General features: G+C 34.5%; 3 protein-coding genes and 1 pseudogene across 3 annotated transcripts; 1 reads left to right on the forward strand and 3 right to left on the reverse strand.

The window, feature by feature from the left end:
* Nucleotides 1-369: 369 nt before the first annotated feature.
* Nucleotides 370-6140, reverse strand: LOC137831508 (ubiquitin-activating enzyme E1 1-like). Its single transcript, XM_068639215.1, has 5 exons — nt 5931-6140; nt 4651-5445; nt 1860-2728; nt 1329-1761; nt 370-1101 (listed from the first exon to the last, which is right to left on the reverse strand). Exons 1-5 carry the CDS (start codon nt 6105-6107, stop codon nt 505-507), a joined length of 2871 nt encoding a protein of 956 aa, XP_068495316.1. The 5' UTR covers nt 6108-6140; the 3' UTR covers nt 370-504.
* Nucleotides 6106-9087, forward strand: LOC137833488 (LRR repeats and ubiquitin-like domain-containing protein At2g30105; annotated as a pseudogene).
* Nucleotides 9088-10143: 1056 nt separating this feature from the next.
* On the reverse strand, nt 10144-15923 carry LOC137831509 (ubiquitin-activating enzyme E1 1-like). Its single transcript, XM_068639216.1, has 5 exons — nt 15711-15923; nt 14431-15225; nt 11634-12502; nt 11103-11535; nt 10144-10875 (listed from the first exon to the last, which is right to left on the reverse strand). Exons 2-5 carry the CDS (start codon nt 14932-14934, stop codon nt 10279-10281), a joined length of 2403 nt encoding a protein of 800 aa, XP_068495317.1. The 5' UTR covers nt 14935-15225; nt 15711-15923; the 3' UTR covers nt 10144-10278.
* On the reverse strand, nt 14945-16174 carry LOC137833489 (ubiquitin-activating enzyme E1 2-like). The gene is made up of 4 exons (XM_068641835.1): nt 16122-16174; nt 15711-15942; nt 15045-15225; nt 14945-14970 (listed from the first exon to the last, which is right to left on the reverse strand). Exons 1-4 carry the CDS (start codon nt 16172-16174, stop codon nt 14945-14947), a joined length of 492 nt encoding a protein of 163 aa, XP_068497936.1.
* Between the last annotated feature and the right edge of the window lie 56 nt (nt 16175-16230).

Raw genomic sequence — 16230 nt, forward strand, 5'->3', positions numbered from 1 at the left:
ATAAGATATTGACATTGATAGTATTATTGTTTAGGATTTTTTATTATATACTTTATTTCAGTTATATATGTCATTATTTCGAGACGTTGATACTGATAGATAGTATATTTGTTTTAATCATTATATATATATATATATTATTTTATTTTTAAAATTTATAAAAGTAGTGAAAATACATTTAAAAATTAATATTAAAGACTAATTAAAATTTTATATAAAAAAAGTTAGTATAAAATAATTTCGCTAAACATTCATATCCCGCCAAGCAATTTTCTTAACAAAACTGTAGTAATTTGATTTGGATGCAGAAGTGAAATATTAAGAGAAGCTAGCATAACAAGACAAAGATAAAAAAGAGGTGAGAAAGAATGACAGGAAGAAGAAAGTGGTTTTCTGAATTCACATGAAAATTGAAATAATGTTTTTCCTTTTTGTATCAATTATGAATATGATGCATGAGAGAGTCAAACATGCCAAAGATGAAAAGGCAACTTGAAGTTGCTACTAACGGAAATAAATGGATATTTGAGGGATGTCAATGTCATTATCATCATCATCCTCACATGCGACAACAACGTCCAAATGACGACGGTATGAGGGAATGTCCAACTTGGCTACATCCCTTCCGAGATCTGCTACCTTTTTGTCCATTCGCTCTTTATGCTTAGGGAACATGCTATTATAGAGCAGGCAACTTCCACAGGAAATACTATAAGCATTCAAACCCTTTGCCTTCAGCCATTCAAGAAGTTCTCTCAGGGTAGGATTATCTCCAACGATCCATCTATCCCAAACTGTCCAATTCATATCTTGATGTTTTATAATCTTCGGTGGAACTGGTTCAGCAATTGAAAACAGAGGCAGCGCTAAGTTAGCAAATGTGTTTCTGTAGTCTTCAACTTTGTGCCCTCCATCCAAAACTTTGTAAAGCTCCAGGCAGACAAGACCAGTGGCCATAGCGGTCGAGGTTGCAATTGCAGGAATGATCCGTCCAGCAATAAACTTGGCTTTGAGCTTGTCGACTTCAGGAATGCTGTAATTCCGAGCCCTCATGTTGGCAAGCCCAGCAATCACGTCCATATGGTAGTTTGTATCATCATCCTGCAGTTAAATGGCAGAATGGTAAATTCTCAATTGACGATAACTACTCAGAAAAATATATAAGCACACAAAATGCAGAATAGTTCACATCAAGTACATATAAACTTAAGATCATAACATAACTACAAAATATACAAATTGACGAGATAACAATTTTATCAGGAGTGTGAAACAACGAGGAGGGTCAGAAAAAAACAACAATCAAAGTAACAAAGGAAATGCGGGACCTTCTCAAACTGAATTGGTTTCATCCTGAACCCTGATGGCAGATTAGCCCGGCACCTCTCTAACTCAACTATCAGATCATTAATAACTGCTGCATCATCTATAGAAGCTGTCGCAAGACTGGTAGCCTTCTCATCTGTCACTATTTTCACACCTTTCTTGGGCTCAAAGTCAGGTACTATCAACCTATCCACAGCTTCGGCCACCTTCCTAGTGTTCTTAACCCAATCAGGGATTGGGATACCAAATGTTTCTGCACGTAAAATTGAAGTTGCCAACACAAAATTTAGATGACCCAAATCAGAGGATGAGAACTGCAGTGGATGAGGGAATCTTTTTGGTGCGGACCAGAAAGGAGCTCCAGTACTAGTTGCAGCATCTTCAGGAAAAGTATAGATCAACTGCTTCAACCGGTTGGCAAAATAATCCTCAAACCTGTAGAGAAATGTGTTATAAATAGACACAACTAATATGCTCACACAACATTAATATATAAGTTAATAGGGACTAGCATATACTGCAAAGGAACATACTTCAGCCGAGCCCAACTGATACAATCTTCAAAAGTTTCACACTTGTCCGTGTCCAGGCACTCAAGAACACGCTCCAAGTTATCCCTTGCTTGAGCATCACCAGCATTTCTCATTGAACTGGTATATTCACCTGGGTTAGACAAATATGCATTTACTTCAGCTGGAGTTTTCTCAAGCAGACCCTCAAATTCAGATCGAGCCCATGTCAAGCAGTGGTCAATGTTGTGTGGAAATGAGTGTACAGTGCACATTGGAGCCTGTTTCTCAGGAGGATCTCTTGATGCACCATAGTTTTCTGTCAGGTGAGGAATAACCATCTGAGTATTGCATTTGGCTCCAAGAGTTCCAGACTCAAGAAGAGGCTTTTGGAAATACAAGCATCTCTGATCAACATATAACCTTGCATTAACATTGTCTAGGGCATTTATAACAACATTCAGATTTTCCCAGAAGGTGTCGTTGAACACATTTTCAGTTTCTGTGCCAACCCGATTTTGTAGAGCTTCAATATTAAAACTAGGATTTATGGATGCAGCAGCTGAAGCAGCAACTGTGGACTTTGCCTGACCAATATTCCAATCACGGAAAAGAAACTGCCTGCTTAGGTTACTCTTCTCTATCACATCATCATCAGTAACGGTGAGCTTACCCTGACTTCCACAAGAAACTCCCATGAGAGCAAGATTTTTTAAAAATTCACATCCCAAAGCACCAGATCCAACTACAAACACTTTAGAATCCTCTAATTTTTTCTGTAATTTCCGTCCAAATACTGAAATCTGTGCATCATAACGACCATTAACTGGTCTGAAATCATCTGGGTCTACTGGTTCTGAAGGGAGTGATTCCACAGAGTCAAAGTAGAAGAACTGCAGAGGAACTAGAAGTTAAAACCATAATAAATAACAAAGACTAGTGTTATTAAGTGCTGATTGTATTCTATTCTTGGAAATCATTTTCAGTAATTTAAAGAAACAATCATAAATTGATAAGCGTAGTTCCTTAATACTGTTTTTAAAAGTAATACCAATTTCTTCAGTCTTCAAAATAAAGAATCCAGATAAATTGTTTTGCCTTACTATTAGTTTTCTATCCCGAAATTAGTTTATGAAAATTATTTCTAAAATCATTTTAAAAACAATAAACTAAAAATCAGACCCTTCTGCCATATTAAACGGTTCTTATTAAAGAGGCAATTGACAAAAGTTCAGAAAACATCAGTTCCACAGAACAAATAAACAACATATTTTACCAATAGCCTATAATCCTATGTGACTGTTGGGTATCATGACACACCAGACGCTATTTCAAAACAAAGAAAAATATCATGGTTTTTATTAAATGAGTGTCTATCTCGCTATCTTTATTTCTAATCTTAGCTACTATGTATCTAACTTAGTTACTTGGCTTGGATTGATTGGTATATAATATACTCACATGATTGTGTTCCTATAATGACGGATTCAAAACCTAAAATATACTAATACGAGAGAGGGCAACGATCACAGAAATTTCCCTAAAAAAACAAGTAGACCATGGCTTAAAAGGGTGATCAAAACATCAATTTCATATTCCAGAGTTTTGGATGTGCTATATAGAAGCAATTAATCAATATTGACCACACAGGGGATTAATCAGCACAAGCTTCTTCCTCTCTCATGATGCTTTTAATGTATGCATTAATCTTTCCTTTCTGTTTGACATTACTTAAATAAGTATACCATTAATTTTCTGGTACATGATGACCAGGATTCAAACCAATGTTGTAGAAAGGGGATCGATTAAAAAGACAGTAACTCAACTCATAAGAGCTATGAATATACAAAATAAATCATAAATATTAAGATCAAATGCATAATACAACTAAAAATAGATTCATATGCCATAAAATGACTTGAACAACCTTCATCTGACTCCATTTTTCTTCAAATTCTAAACAGAACAGAACACTCTAGAAGTCTAAATAGAAGCAAGAACAGAAGAATAAAACAATAAAAGTTATAAAACAGAATGAAGTTGAAGATGAAGGCAATGATGACCAACGATGTTGAAGGTGGCGCTAGTGAGAAATATGTGAGTGGGAGATGGCAACGCAAACCTTCTCATGCATAGCTGTTTGATTCTTGTTTTAAATTATAATTGGGAACACTAGGGGAAAAGAGGGCCATCTTTTTCAAACTTTTAAACTGGATCATTAGAAACACAAATCGAAAAATCCCTACTAGGATTCAGGTAACTCAACCCGAGGCTCTGCACAAACAGATTAACACAGTGCACGAGCAGGGGCATGATTAACATTGGTCCAAACTTAAAACAATCATTACTTCTAAAATATTTTCGCATGACAAAAGAAGATTAGGATTGAAGTTAAGACTTTTTTTAACTGCAGGGTACTTACCCAAGTTTTGAAGGTTGCGTAATAGAAAACTCTGGTACATTGTGTATCAGGATATTTTTTACGGCAGCTCAACAATCAAATAAATCCTTATATTATGCTAGCCTTTCTGAAGTTGGGTGATATCATAAATCAATTATAAGAGCAGAGTACACAGGTCTTGTTCGACCAGTAGGAAAGGGTTAATTTTCTTCTGAAACTACATTGGGTAAGTAACTAATACTATAAAAGAAACAACGAATTGAGCACACACCCATCAACAAACTATCTACTTGAAAAAAAATTAAATTTATCGATAAAGATATTTATTTAGGTTTGGTTTCAGCTATCACAGGCTTGGTTTCACCTTGCACAACAAAATTTCAAAACTCGAAAAATGCCTAAAAATATTCTGACCTGAAAAAGTGGATGAAATTTCCCAGAGCACGCTTTGACAACCTCCTGTCCAACAATTCCACCAAACATAGCAGCCATTGGATTCAACACTGCCCTGGCACCAAAGGCAAAGTTTCTCAAAAGTTTTGGATTAATGTCTTCTAATTTCCCATCACTAGTGTTGTCATTAATTTCAGTGACAACAGATATAAGCTTCTGTGCATCTTCCTCCGAACCAGCCACAGGTAAGCGACCTAGCTCAGAAATGAATCTATCCAAACCCTGGAATGCTAAGTGAAGGAGAGGTGGGCGGTCAAACTTAGAAAAATCACTCAGAAGAAAATCACCAGGATCACTGAGTGCTTCCCTCAGTGACTTAAAGTTCAATACCTTTGATTGTTTGACCTGTGTAACAATACCACCTTTCTCATACATACCATAATTTGTAGTGTCTTCTTCAAGAGTAAACGAATATGCTCTAGCATTTTTAATCTTTCTAGGCTTTCCATCATTCAATTCTTTCATACCATGAATTTCAGAGAATACAACAAGATCTCCGTCCTGAAACTCAAGCCTCTCATCGTCAACACATGATACTAGAGAAAGGTTGTCGTTGCTTACGGATGCAATTATGCCACTGTGGGGTTCTTCTCCATCAACATCAACAACAGTAAACTCAGGCCCAAAATCACAGAACACGGAACCAAAAAGGCCTCTAACTTCAGTTTTAATAAAGGCAATAGGAGGCTGATGACTGCGGCAATAATCATTGAACTCACAGGCCTTCTCAAGACTGATATCAGTAAAAACAACAGCCTACAAATTAGTGAATAAAATTAGTAAGTATATGATCAAACTAAACTTCGATAAAAAGGAAGAGTTACAGTTGAAAATATGAAGAATCCAATTTATTAACACCATTACAAACGAACATGAAAAATATCAGCATTCAATTACTTCAGAATTATACAGATCAAACAAAGACGTATTTTATGCAAAGGTACAAGAAACAGGACATACAGAAAGGTGAGTCTATCACTGTGATTCATTTACTAATAAAAAATTGTAATATAAATGCTATACAATAACAATAATCACTACTAGTGACCTCATTTGCAGTACTCAAAATCTATGGACATAAGAATTAATAAGTAAAACGATATTCAGTTATGAAAGAGAAGTGACTAGAACTTACTAGTTCTTAACAAAGAATGGCATGACAACCATAAAAACAAATACATTGTAATAGAAAATAACATTAAGTACATTTTAAAGAAAGATTAGACTGCGGAAGTAGGTACTTGAAAATTAGAAAGTTGCTCTTTTGTCAGATGAGTAGTCAAGCTTTGGACAATCACAGCATTGTTGAGCTCCTGTAGCTTGCTAACAGAAGATGTTGCCCTGTTTTTTACCAACATCATTCTCTGAAAATACAAAGTTACTGGATAGATCCCACAGCTCCACATTCCCCTCATCATGCAAGGTCACAGATTTGACACCAGCAAGAACGAGATTCTTCGCTGAAAGCAGTAAACTTCATTAGAAATCCAAGATTTAAAATTTCAGAGCGGAGACTAACTTCAACCTAAATACCAATACCATTAAATAAAAACTCAAATCACACAACAAAATGAATAGTTGAAATTACATAATCAAGTGATCTCTCAAAAAACTAATCCAAATCATAGATTACAAATCTATAAAAGAAACTACAGTACTGATTCCATTAGGTTATAATCAAAGGCAACATCAACGTAATTGCCCATATCACAGGATGCGAAAAATCCTCAACTTCTAGTTGAAATCCCTGAAAAATAAAATAAATTGTTATAAGATGTAATTTATTTTCAATTGTAAGAAACTCTCATTTTCCTAGAAATTTTTATTCAAATAGGCCATACCTGAAGAAGTGTGGGTTTGTGGATCTTCTGCAAGAGTTCTAGATTGCAACAAGAATTCAATTAAAAGTGTCCCTGATGAAATTGCACGTCTTACAGGTCTAGAGGTAAGCTGAACGTCTCTCTTCTATCTCTATAGGTTTAGTATCTGCTACATCCAGTTGTTTTTCTTGGGAGCAATAAATAACATATTTTTGAAACACTGCAGAAACTACTCATGAATTCAAACGAGATAGAGGATGAATCAATTAGGTGGGAAGGACTAACAACTCTGAAGTACATAACTGTATTATCATTGAAGCATAACAAGTGAGTAGATGTTATCATTTGTAGTTCCAATGTGTGCCTGCTTGGATTTATTTGCATAAGTCAACAAATAAATTTATACAAGTATTGCTTTCATTATGGATTTTTGTTAGTCCCTTCTAAATCATCATAATTTGCAACAGTTGGTCCCTTGCCCAAAGATAATCGGGTGGAGTAAGTATATTTGATGTTTATGTTTCTAGCATATTTTTGTGAAGTTAATGTAAAATGCTAGAGGTTACTTACATTGTGTTCTTAAACTAACACCAATTTCTGACCATTATTTCAGTTATTCTAGTTTATTGTTAAATCTATTAAAAATTCTTTAGCATATTTGAAAGATGACTTCAAAATTTCAACCTTGGCTTCTAGGTCTTTATATTTAAAGTTGATCAAGAATGTTGTTTCTTCATGTAATTTAGCTGTTTAACATGATTTCTCTGCAGTTTAACTACTTTGCCGTCTGCTCTTGGATCTCTTACCTCTTTGAAGGAGCTGTATGTTTCCAACAATAAATTGGGTGGCTTTCCTGATGAAATAGGGCATCTGACAAAATTAGAAGTTTTGCAAGCCAACAACAATAGGTATTATTTAAAATTCAGTACTTGATTAAGTATGGAGATATTTTTGTATCACATTGTAAGTTTGGTCAAATCACTAAAACCCTGTTTAAGGATTGTCCTGCACTTGACTTGTTTATTTGGTCCATCTATTTGTGATTCATGGGTGATTGTTTACTACATCTTGCAATTTTAAGTTATGAATATACATTCTTATTTTCTGGGTCCAATTTTGTATGTATAGATATTTAGTTATATACTACATACTCATAACTTAAGATACTCAACCAACCCTCTCCTCCGTTATCAAGCCTCTTCCTCAAAACCCTAACTAAATAGAAAATATCAATAAATAAATAATTTAAAAAAAAAATCCCTAATCCTTGTTTTTTGTTGTCGAAATTATAAAGTAAATTTGGAAATGTCAGATTAAAATATGTGTCTTTATTGGCCAGTGGAAGAATCTGTCATGAGTAGCCCCTGTCCATCCCTTTCATCAAGTTTTAATCTAAAAGTCTGAGACAATGCATTATACTACTTAGCTGAATGAAACAGTTTATGCAAAATCCATCTACCTCTTGCAGTAATTACTACTGACAAATTACTACCAAAGTTGTTATTTTGATTGATGTGTATCTTGTTCTCAGGATAAGTGTAATCAGTGACTCTATTGGGAACTGCCATTCTCTTGTTGAGGTACAGTTGCTGGTCTTCTATCCTTTCTCTCATCTTTGTATTCCTTTTTCAGAAGGGACTTTCCAATTGAGACAGCTTTGAAAAATTAAAACGTCAATGAAAGTAATATTTTTTTCGATAGTGTATAAACTCTTAAATATACTTATCCAACTTTTCTTGTGACATAGGTTGATTTCTCATCAAATCTTCTGTCAGAATTGCCAGAGACATTTAGTTGTTTGAACAATTTGAAGGTAGCCTTTTGTGACCCATCTTATCTGCATAAAAAAAGAAAATTTAAGTGGTTTGTTTCCCATCACAAGTTATTTATTATCTATTTGGTATGTTATCTTTAAATGTAAAATGCTAGAGGTTACTTGCATTGTGCAGGTATTGTATCTTAGTAACATGCAATGAAATCTCTTCCATCTAAACTATTCAAGACCTGTTTTCAACTCTCCACACTGGATCTCCACAATACAGAAATAACAATTGATTTCCTGCGCCAGGTGTGCACGTTTTCTTGCGTTATATTTTGAACCAAAACCAAATATTTCACTTCACCAGAAGGCTTGGCTTATCAATAATTATGTCAGTTCAACTGAGCATGTAATCTCTAAGAAACAAACTGTTACATGACAGCAAAATATGCATTGCTTTCTTGCAGTTTGAAGGGTGGGACAATTTTGACGAGCGCCGGCGCTCAAAGCATCAAAAACAAATTGATTTCCGGGTTGGAGTCTCTAGAGATTTTGATGAAGGTGCTGATAAGAACTAAAATTATTTATGTTATTACAGATAGTATTCATGAAGTTCATGTCCAACCATGATGGCACTTGCTATCTTAAGGTTCCTGTGGAGAGAAAAAATAAATGCTTGAGTACCCTTTAAAAAGTTGTTGTGTTGTTATTTTAAAAATTGAGGTCCAAATAAGGATAATGTGTCATTCTTTGTGTTATTACATGCCCTATGTCTGTGTGTATGATAAGATAAGGAAGTTCCAGGTATTTGGCTTACAATTCATGGATTTGATATCTGGTTTGAAGGTTGACACAAAATGATGACTTGCAGAGTCATGCCTCATGCAATACGTTGGAAAAAAAAAAGTATGCTTCAAGGTAAGAAATATGTTTGATTAAATTTAATACTTTAACAAATATTTTCCAAATTTAAAATAATTGAAGTTAAAATTATAATTAACTAAGAAAATACCTTCTTTATATTATTATCATGAAAGTATAATTTTCTCACCTTCATCTTGTAAATAAAGAAATAAATCATAATGTTAACTAATGAACAATAATCCGAAATAATTTCTAGAATTCATGGCAAGTAATGGAACGTTAAATTCTCAAATTCATATTTTTTAATCGGTATGACAAACACAGTTTAAGATTTGAAAATTTGAGAAATTTTGAAGTTAGACAAAATCAATAAAATACTACAAAGGCTCAATCACGCCATTGATTTTGTCTTCCATTTAAATCTTATTCGAATGTTTTTGTGTAATTTATTTTAACTTAACAGTTGAGATTTGAAAAATCTTCACATTATTAATAGTGTTTGGTGAATAATTTTTTTCAAAAGTAATCTAGTGTTTTTTAAAACTTAAAAAACGATTTTAAAAATACTTCTATAATTTCATTCATAAAATTTGACTGATATTTAGATGTATTTTATGACTTAAATTTTATTAATTTTTTACTAAATAAGATATTGACATTGATAGTATTATTGTTTAGGATTTTTATTATATACTTTATTTCAGTTATATATGTCATTATTTCGAGACGTTGATACTGATAGATAGTATATTTGTTTTAATCATTATATATATATATATATTATTTTATTTTTAAAATTTATAAAAGTAGTGAAAATACATTTAAAAATTAATATTAAAGACTAATTAAAATTTTATATAAAAAAGTTAGTATAAAAATAATTTCGCTAACATTCATATCCCGCCAAGCAATTTTCTTAACAAAACTGTAGTAATTTGATTTGGATGCAGAAGTGAAATATTAAGAGAAGCTAGCATAACAAGACAAAGATAAAAAAGAGGTGAGAAAGAATGACAGGAAGAAGAAAGTGGTTTTCTGAATTCACATGAAAATTGAAATAATGTTTTTCCTTTTTGTATCAATTATGAATATGATGCATGAGAGAGTCAAACATGCCAAAGATGAAAAGGCAACTTGAAGTTGCTACTAACGGAAATAAATGGATATTTGAGGGATGTCAATGTCATTATCATCATCATCCTCACATGCGACAACAACGTCCAAATGACGACGGTATGAGGGAATGTCCAACTTGGCTACATCCCTTCCGAGATCTGCTACCTTTTTGTCCATTCGCTCTTTATGCTTAGGGAACATGCTATTATAGAGCAGGCAACTTCCACAGGAAATACTATAAGCATTCAAACCCTTTGCCTTCAGCCATTCAAGAAGTTCTCTCAGGGTAGGATTATCTCCAACGATCCATCTATCCCAAACTGTCCAATTCATATCTTGATGTTTTATAATCTTCGGTGGAACTGGTTCAGCAATTGAAAACAGAGGCAGCGCTAAGTTAGCAAATGTGTTTCTGTAGTCTTCAACTTTGTGCCCTCCATCCAAAACTTTGTAAAGCTCCAGGCAGACAAGACCAGTGGCCATAGCGGTCGAGGTTGCAATTGCAGGAATGATCCGTCCAGCAATAAACTTGGCTTTGAGCTTGTCGACTTCAGGAATGCTGTAATTCCGAGCCCTCATGTTGGCAAGCCCAGCAATCACGTCCATATGGTAGTTTGTATCATCATCCTGCAGTTAAATGGCAGAATGGTAAATTCTCAATTGACGATAACTACTCAGAAAAATATATAAGCACACAAAATGCAGAATAGTTCACATCAAGTACATATAAACTTAAGATCATAACATAACTACAAAATATACAAATTGACGAGATAACAATTTTATCAGGAGTGTGAAACAACGAGGAGGGTCAGAAAAAAACAACAATCAAAGTAACAAAGGAAATGCGGGACCTTCTCAAACTGAATTGGTTTCATCCTGAACCCTGATGGCAGATTAGCCCGGCACCTCTCTAACTCAACTATCAGATCATTAATAACTGCTGCATCATCTATAGAAGCTGTCGCAAGACTGGTAGCCTTCTCATCTGTCACTATTTTCACACCTTTCTTGGGCTCAAAGTCAGGTACTATCAACCTATCCACAGCTTCGGCCACCTTCCTAGTGTTCTTAACCCAATCAGGGATTGGGATACCAAATGTTTCTGCACGTAAAATTGAAGTTGCCAACACAAAATTTAGATGACCCAAATCAGAGGATGAGAACTGCAGTGGATGAGGGAATCTTTTTGGTGCGGACCAGAAAGGAGCTCCAGTACTAGTTGCAGCATCTTCAGGAAAAGTATAGATCAACTGCTTCAACCGGTTGGCAAAATAATCCTCAAACCTGTAGAGAAATGTGTTATAAATAGACACAACTAATATGCTCACACAACATTAATATATAAGTTAATAGGGACTAGCATATACTGCAAAGGAACATACTTCAGCCGAGCCCAACTGATACAATCTTCAAAAGTTTCACACTTGTCCGTGTCCAGGCACTCAAGAACACGCTCCAAGTTATCCCTTGCTTGAGCATCACCAGCATTTCTCATTGAACTGGTATATTCACCTGGGTTAGACAAATATGCATTTACTTCAGCTGGAGTTTTCTCAAGCAGACCCTCAAATTCAGATCGAGCCCATGTCAAGCAGTGGTCAATGTTGTGTGGAAATGAGTGTACAGTGCACATTGGAGCCTGTTTCTCAGGAGGATCTCTTGATGCACCATAGTTTTCTGTCAGGTGAGGAATAACCATCTGAGTATTGCATTTGGCTCCAAGAGTTCCAGACTCAAGAAGAGGCTTTTGGAAATACAAGCATCTCTGATCAACATATAACCTTGCATTAACATTGTCTAGGGCATTTATAACAACATTCAGATTTTCCCAGAAGGTGTCGTTGAACACATTTTCAGTTTCTGTGCCAACCCGATTTTGTAGAGCTTCAATATTAAAACTAGGATTTATGGATGCAGCAGCTGAAGCAGCAACTGTGGACTTTGCCTGACCAATATTCCAATCACGGAAAAGAAACTGCCTGCTTAGGTTACTCTTCTCTATCACATCATCATCAGTAACGGTGAGCTTACCCTGACTTCCACAAGAAACTCCCATGAGAGCAAGATTTTTTAAAAATTCACATCCCAAAGCACCAGATCCAACTACAAACACTTTAGAATCCTCTAATTTTTTCTGTAATTTCCGTCCAAATACTGAAATCTGTGCATCATAACGACCATTAACTGGTCTGAAATCATCTGGGTCTACTGGTTCTGAAGGGAGTGATTCCACAGAGTCAAAGTAGAAGAACTGCAGAGGAACTAGAAGTTAAAACCATAATAAATAACAAAGACTAGTGTTATTAAGTGCTGATTGTATTCTATTCTTGGAAATCATTTTCAGTAATTTAAAGAAACAATCATAAATTGATAAGCGTAGTTCCTTAATACTGTTTTTAAAAGTAATACCAATTTCTTCAGTCTTCAAAATAAAGAATCCAGATAAATTGTTTTGCCTTACTATTAGTTTTCTATCCCGAAATTAGTTTATGAAAATTATTTCTAAAATCATTTTAAAAACAATAAACTAAAAATCAGACCCTTCTGCCATATTAAACGGTTCTTATTAAAGAGGCAATTGACAAAAGTTCAGAAAACATCAGTTCCACAGAACAAATAAACAACATATTTTTACCAATAGCCTATAATCCTATGTGACTGTTGGGTATCATGACACACCAGACGCTATTTCAAAACAAAGAAAAATATCATGGTTTTTATTAAATGAGTGTCTATCTCGCTATCTTTATTTCTAATCTTAGCTACTATGTATCTAACTTAGTTACTTGGCTTGGATTGATTGGTATATAATATACTCACATGATTGTGTTCCTATAATGACGGATTCAAAACCTAAAATATACTAATACGAGAGAGGGCAAACGATCACAGAAATTTCCCTAAAAAAACAAGTAGACCATGGCTTAAAAGGGTGATCAAAACATCAATTTCATATTCCAGAGTTTTGGATGTGCTATATAGAAGCAATTAATCAATATTGACCACACAGGGGATTAATCAGCACAAGCTTCTTCCTCTCTCATGATGCTTTTAATGTATGCATTAATCTTTCCTTTCTGTTTGACATTACTTAAATAAGTATACCATTAATTTTTCTGGTACATGATGACCAGGATTCAAACCAATGTTGTAGAAAGGGGATCGATTAAAAAGACAGTAACTCAACTCATAAGAGCTATGAATATACAAAAATAAATCATAAATATTAAGATCAAATGCATAATACAACTAAAAATAGATTCATATGCCATAAAATGACTTGAACAACCTTCATCTGACTCCATTTTTTCTTCAAATTCTAAACAGAACAGAACACTCTAGAAGTCTAAATAGAAGCAAGAACAGAAGAATAAAACAATAAAAGTTATAAAACAGAATGAAGTTGAAGATGAAGGCAATGATGACCAACGATGTTGAAGGTGGCGCTAGTGAGAAATATGTGAGTGGGAGATGGCAACGCAAACCTTCTCATGCATAGCTGTTTGATTCTTGTTTTAAATTATAATTGGGAACACTAGGGGAAAAGAGGGCCATCTTTTTCAAACTTTTAAACTGGATCATTAGAAACACAAATCGAAAAATCCCTACTAGGATTCAGGTAACTCAACCCGAGGCTCTGCACAAACAGATTAACACAGTGCACGAGCAGGGGCATGATTAACATTGGTCCAAACTTAAAACAATCATTACTTCTAAAATATTTTCGCATGACAAAAGAAGATTAGGATTGAAGTTAAGACTTTTTTTAACTGCAGGGTACTTACCCAAGTTTTGAAGGTTGCGTAATAGAAAACTCTGGTACATTGTGTATCAGGATATTTTTTACGGCAGCTCAACAATCAAATAAATCCTTATATTATGCTAGCCTTTCTGAAGTTGGGTGATATCATAAATCAATTATAAGAGCAGAGTACACAGGTCTTGTTCGACCAGTAGGAAAGGGTTAATTTTCTTCTGAAACTACATTGGGTAAGTAACTAATACTATAAAAGAAACAACGAATTGAGCACACACCCATCAACAAACTATCTACTTGAAAAAAAATTAAATTTATCGATAAAAGATATTTATTTAGGTTTGGTTTCAGCTATCACAGGCTTGGTTTCACCTTGCACAACAAAATTTCAAAACTCGAAAAATGCCTAAAAATATTCTGACCTGAAAAAGTGGATGAAATTTCCCAGAGCACGCTTTGACAACCTCCTGTCCAACAATTCCACCAAACATAGCAGCCATTGGATTCAACACTGCCCTGGCACCAAAGGCAAAGTTTCTCAAAAGTTTTGGATTAATGTCTTCTAATTTCCCATCACTAGTGTTGTCATTAATTTCAGTGACAACAGATATAAGCTTCTGTGCATCTTCCTCCGAACCAGCCACAGGTAAGCGACCTAGCTCAGAAATGAATCTATCCAAACCCTGGAATGCTAAGTGAAGGAGAGGTGGGCGGTCAAACTTAGAAAAATCACTCAGAAGAAAATCACCAGGATCACTGAGTGCTTCCCTCAGTGACTTAAAGTTCAATACCTTTGATTGTTTGACCTGTGTAACAATACCACCTTTCTCATACATACCATAATTTGTAGTGTCTTCTTCAAGAGTAAACGAATATGCTCTAGCATTTTTAATCTTTCTAGGCTTTCCATCATTCAATTCTTTCATACCATGAATTTCAGAGAATACAACAAGATCTCCGTCCTGAAACTCAAGCCTCTCATCGTCAACACATGATACTAGAGAAAGGTTGTCGTTGCTTACGGATGCAATTATGCCACTGTGGGGTTCTTCTCCATCAACATCAACAACAGTAAACTCAGGCCCAAAATCACAGAACACGGAACCAAAAAGGCCTCTAACTTCAGTTTTAATAAAGGCAATAGGAGGCTGATGACTGCGGCAATAATCATTGAACTCACAGGCCTTCTCAAGACTGATATCAGTAAAAACAACAGCCTACAAATTAGTGAATAAAATTAGTAAGTATATGATCAAACTAAACTTCGATAAAAAGGAAGAGTTACAGTTGAAAATATGAAGAATCCAATTTATTAACACCATTACAAACGAACATGAAAAATATCAGCATTCAATTACTTCAGAATTATACAGATCAAACAAAGACGTATTTTATGCAAAGGTACAAGAAACAGGACATACAGAAAGGTGAGTCTATCACTGTGATTCATTTACTAATAAAAAATTGTAATATAAATGCTATACAATAACAATAATCACTACTAGTGACCTCATTTGCAGTACTCAAAATCTATGGACATAAGAATTAATAAGTAAAACGATATTCAGTTATGAAAGAGAAGTGACTAGAACTTACTAGTTCTTAACAAAGAATGGCATGACAACCATAAAAACAAATACATTGTAATAGAAAATAACATTAAGTACATTTTAAAGAAAGATTAGACTGCGGAAGTAGGTACTTGAAAATTAGAAAGTTGCTCTTTTGTCAGATGAGTAGTCAAGCTTTGGACAATCACAGCATTGTTGAGCTCCTGTAGCTTGCTAACAGAAGATGTTGCCCTGTTTTTACCAACATCATTCTCTGAAAATACAAAGTTACTGGATAGATCCCACAGCTCCACATTCCCCTCATCATGCAAGGTCACAGATTTGACACCAGCAAGAACGAGATTCTTCGCTGAAAGCAGTAAACTTCATTAGAAATCCAAGATTTAAAATTTCAGAGCGGAGACTAACTTCAACCTAAATACCAATACCATTAAATAAAAACTCAAATCACACAACAAAATGAATAGTTGAAATTACATAATCAAGTGATCTCTCAAAAAACTAATCCAAATCATAGATTACAAATCTATAAAAGAAACTACAGTACTGATTCCATTAGGTTATAATCAAAGGCAACATCAACGTAATTGCCCATATCACAGGATGCGAAAAATCCTCAACTTCTAGTTGAAATCCCTGAAAAATAAAATA

This window comes from Phaseolus vulgaris, chromosome 6, assembly GCF_000499845.2.
Source record: "Phaseolus vulgaris cultivar G19833 chromosome 6, P. vulgaris v2.0, whole genome shotgun sequence".
NCBI lineage: Eukaryota > Viridiplantae > Streptophyta > Magnoliopsida > Fabales > Fabaceae > Phaseolus > Phaseolus vulgaris.

Coding starts and splice junctions, on each gene's coding strand:
- LOC137831508 (XM_068639215.1), bottom strand. CDS start 6,107: ATGATGAGGGGAATGTGGAGCTGTGGGATCTATCCAGTAACTTTGTAT. Junction 2,729..4,650: donor AATTTCATCCACTTTTTCAG/GTCAGAATATTT, acceptor GTTCCTCTGCAG/TTCTTCTACTTTGACTCTGT. Junction 1,102..1,328: donor AACCAATTCAGTTTGAGAAG/GTCCCGCATTTC, acceptor ATTTAACTGCAG/GATGATGATACAAACTACCA.
- LOC137831509 (XM_068639216.1), bottom strand. CDS start 14,934: ATGAAAGAATTGAATGATGGAAAGCCTAGAAAGATTAAAAATGCTAGA. Junction 12,503..14,430: donor AATTTCATCCACTTTTTCAG/GTCAGAATATTT, acceptor GTTCCTCTGCAG/TTCTTCTACTTTGACTCTGT. Junction 10,876..11,102: donor AACCAATTCAGTTTGAGAAG/GTCCCGCATTTC, acceptor ATTTAACTGCAG/GATGATGATACAAACTACCA.
- LOC137833489 (XM_068641835.1), bottom strand. CDS start 16,174: ATGGGCAATTACGTTGATGTTGCCTTTGATTATAACCTAATGGAATCA. Junction 15,226..15,710: donor AGCAACTTTCTAATTTTCAA/GTACCTACTTCC, acceptor ACTAATTTGTAG/GCTGTTGTTTTTACTGATAT. Junction 14,971..15,044: donor TGGAGAAGAACCCCACAGTG/GCATAATTGCAT, acceptor CTTGAGTTTCAG/GACGGAGATCTTGTTGTATT.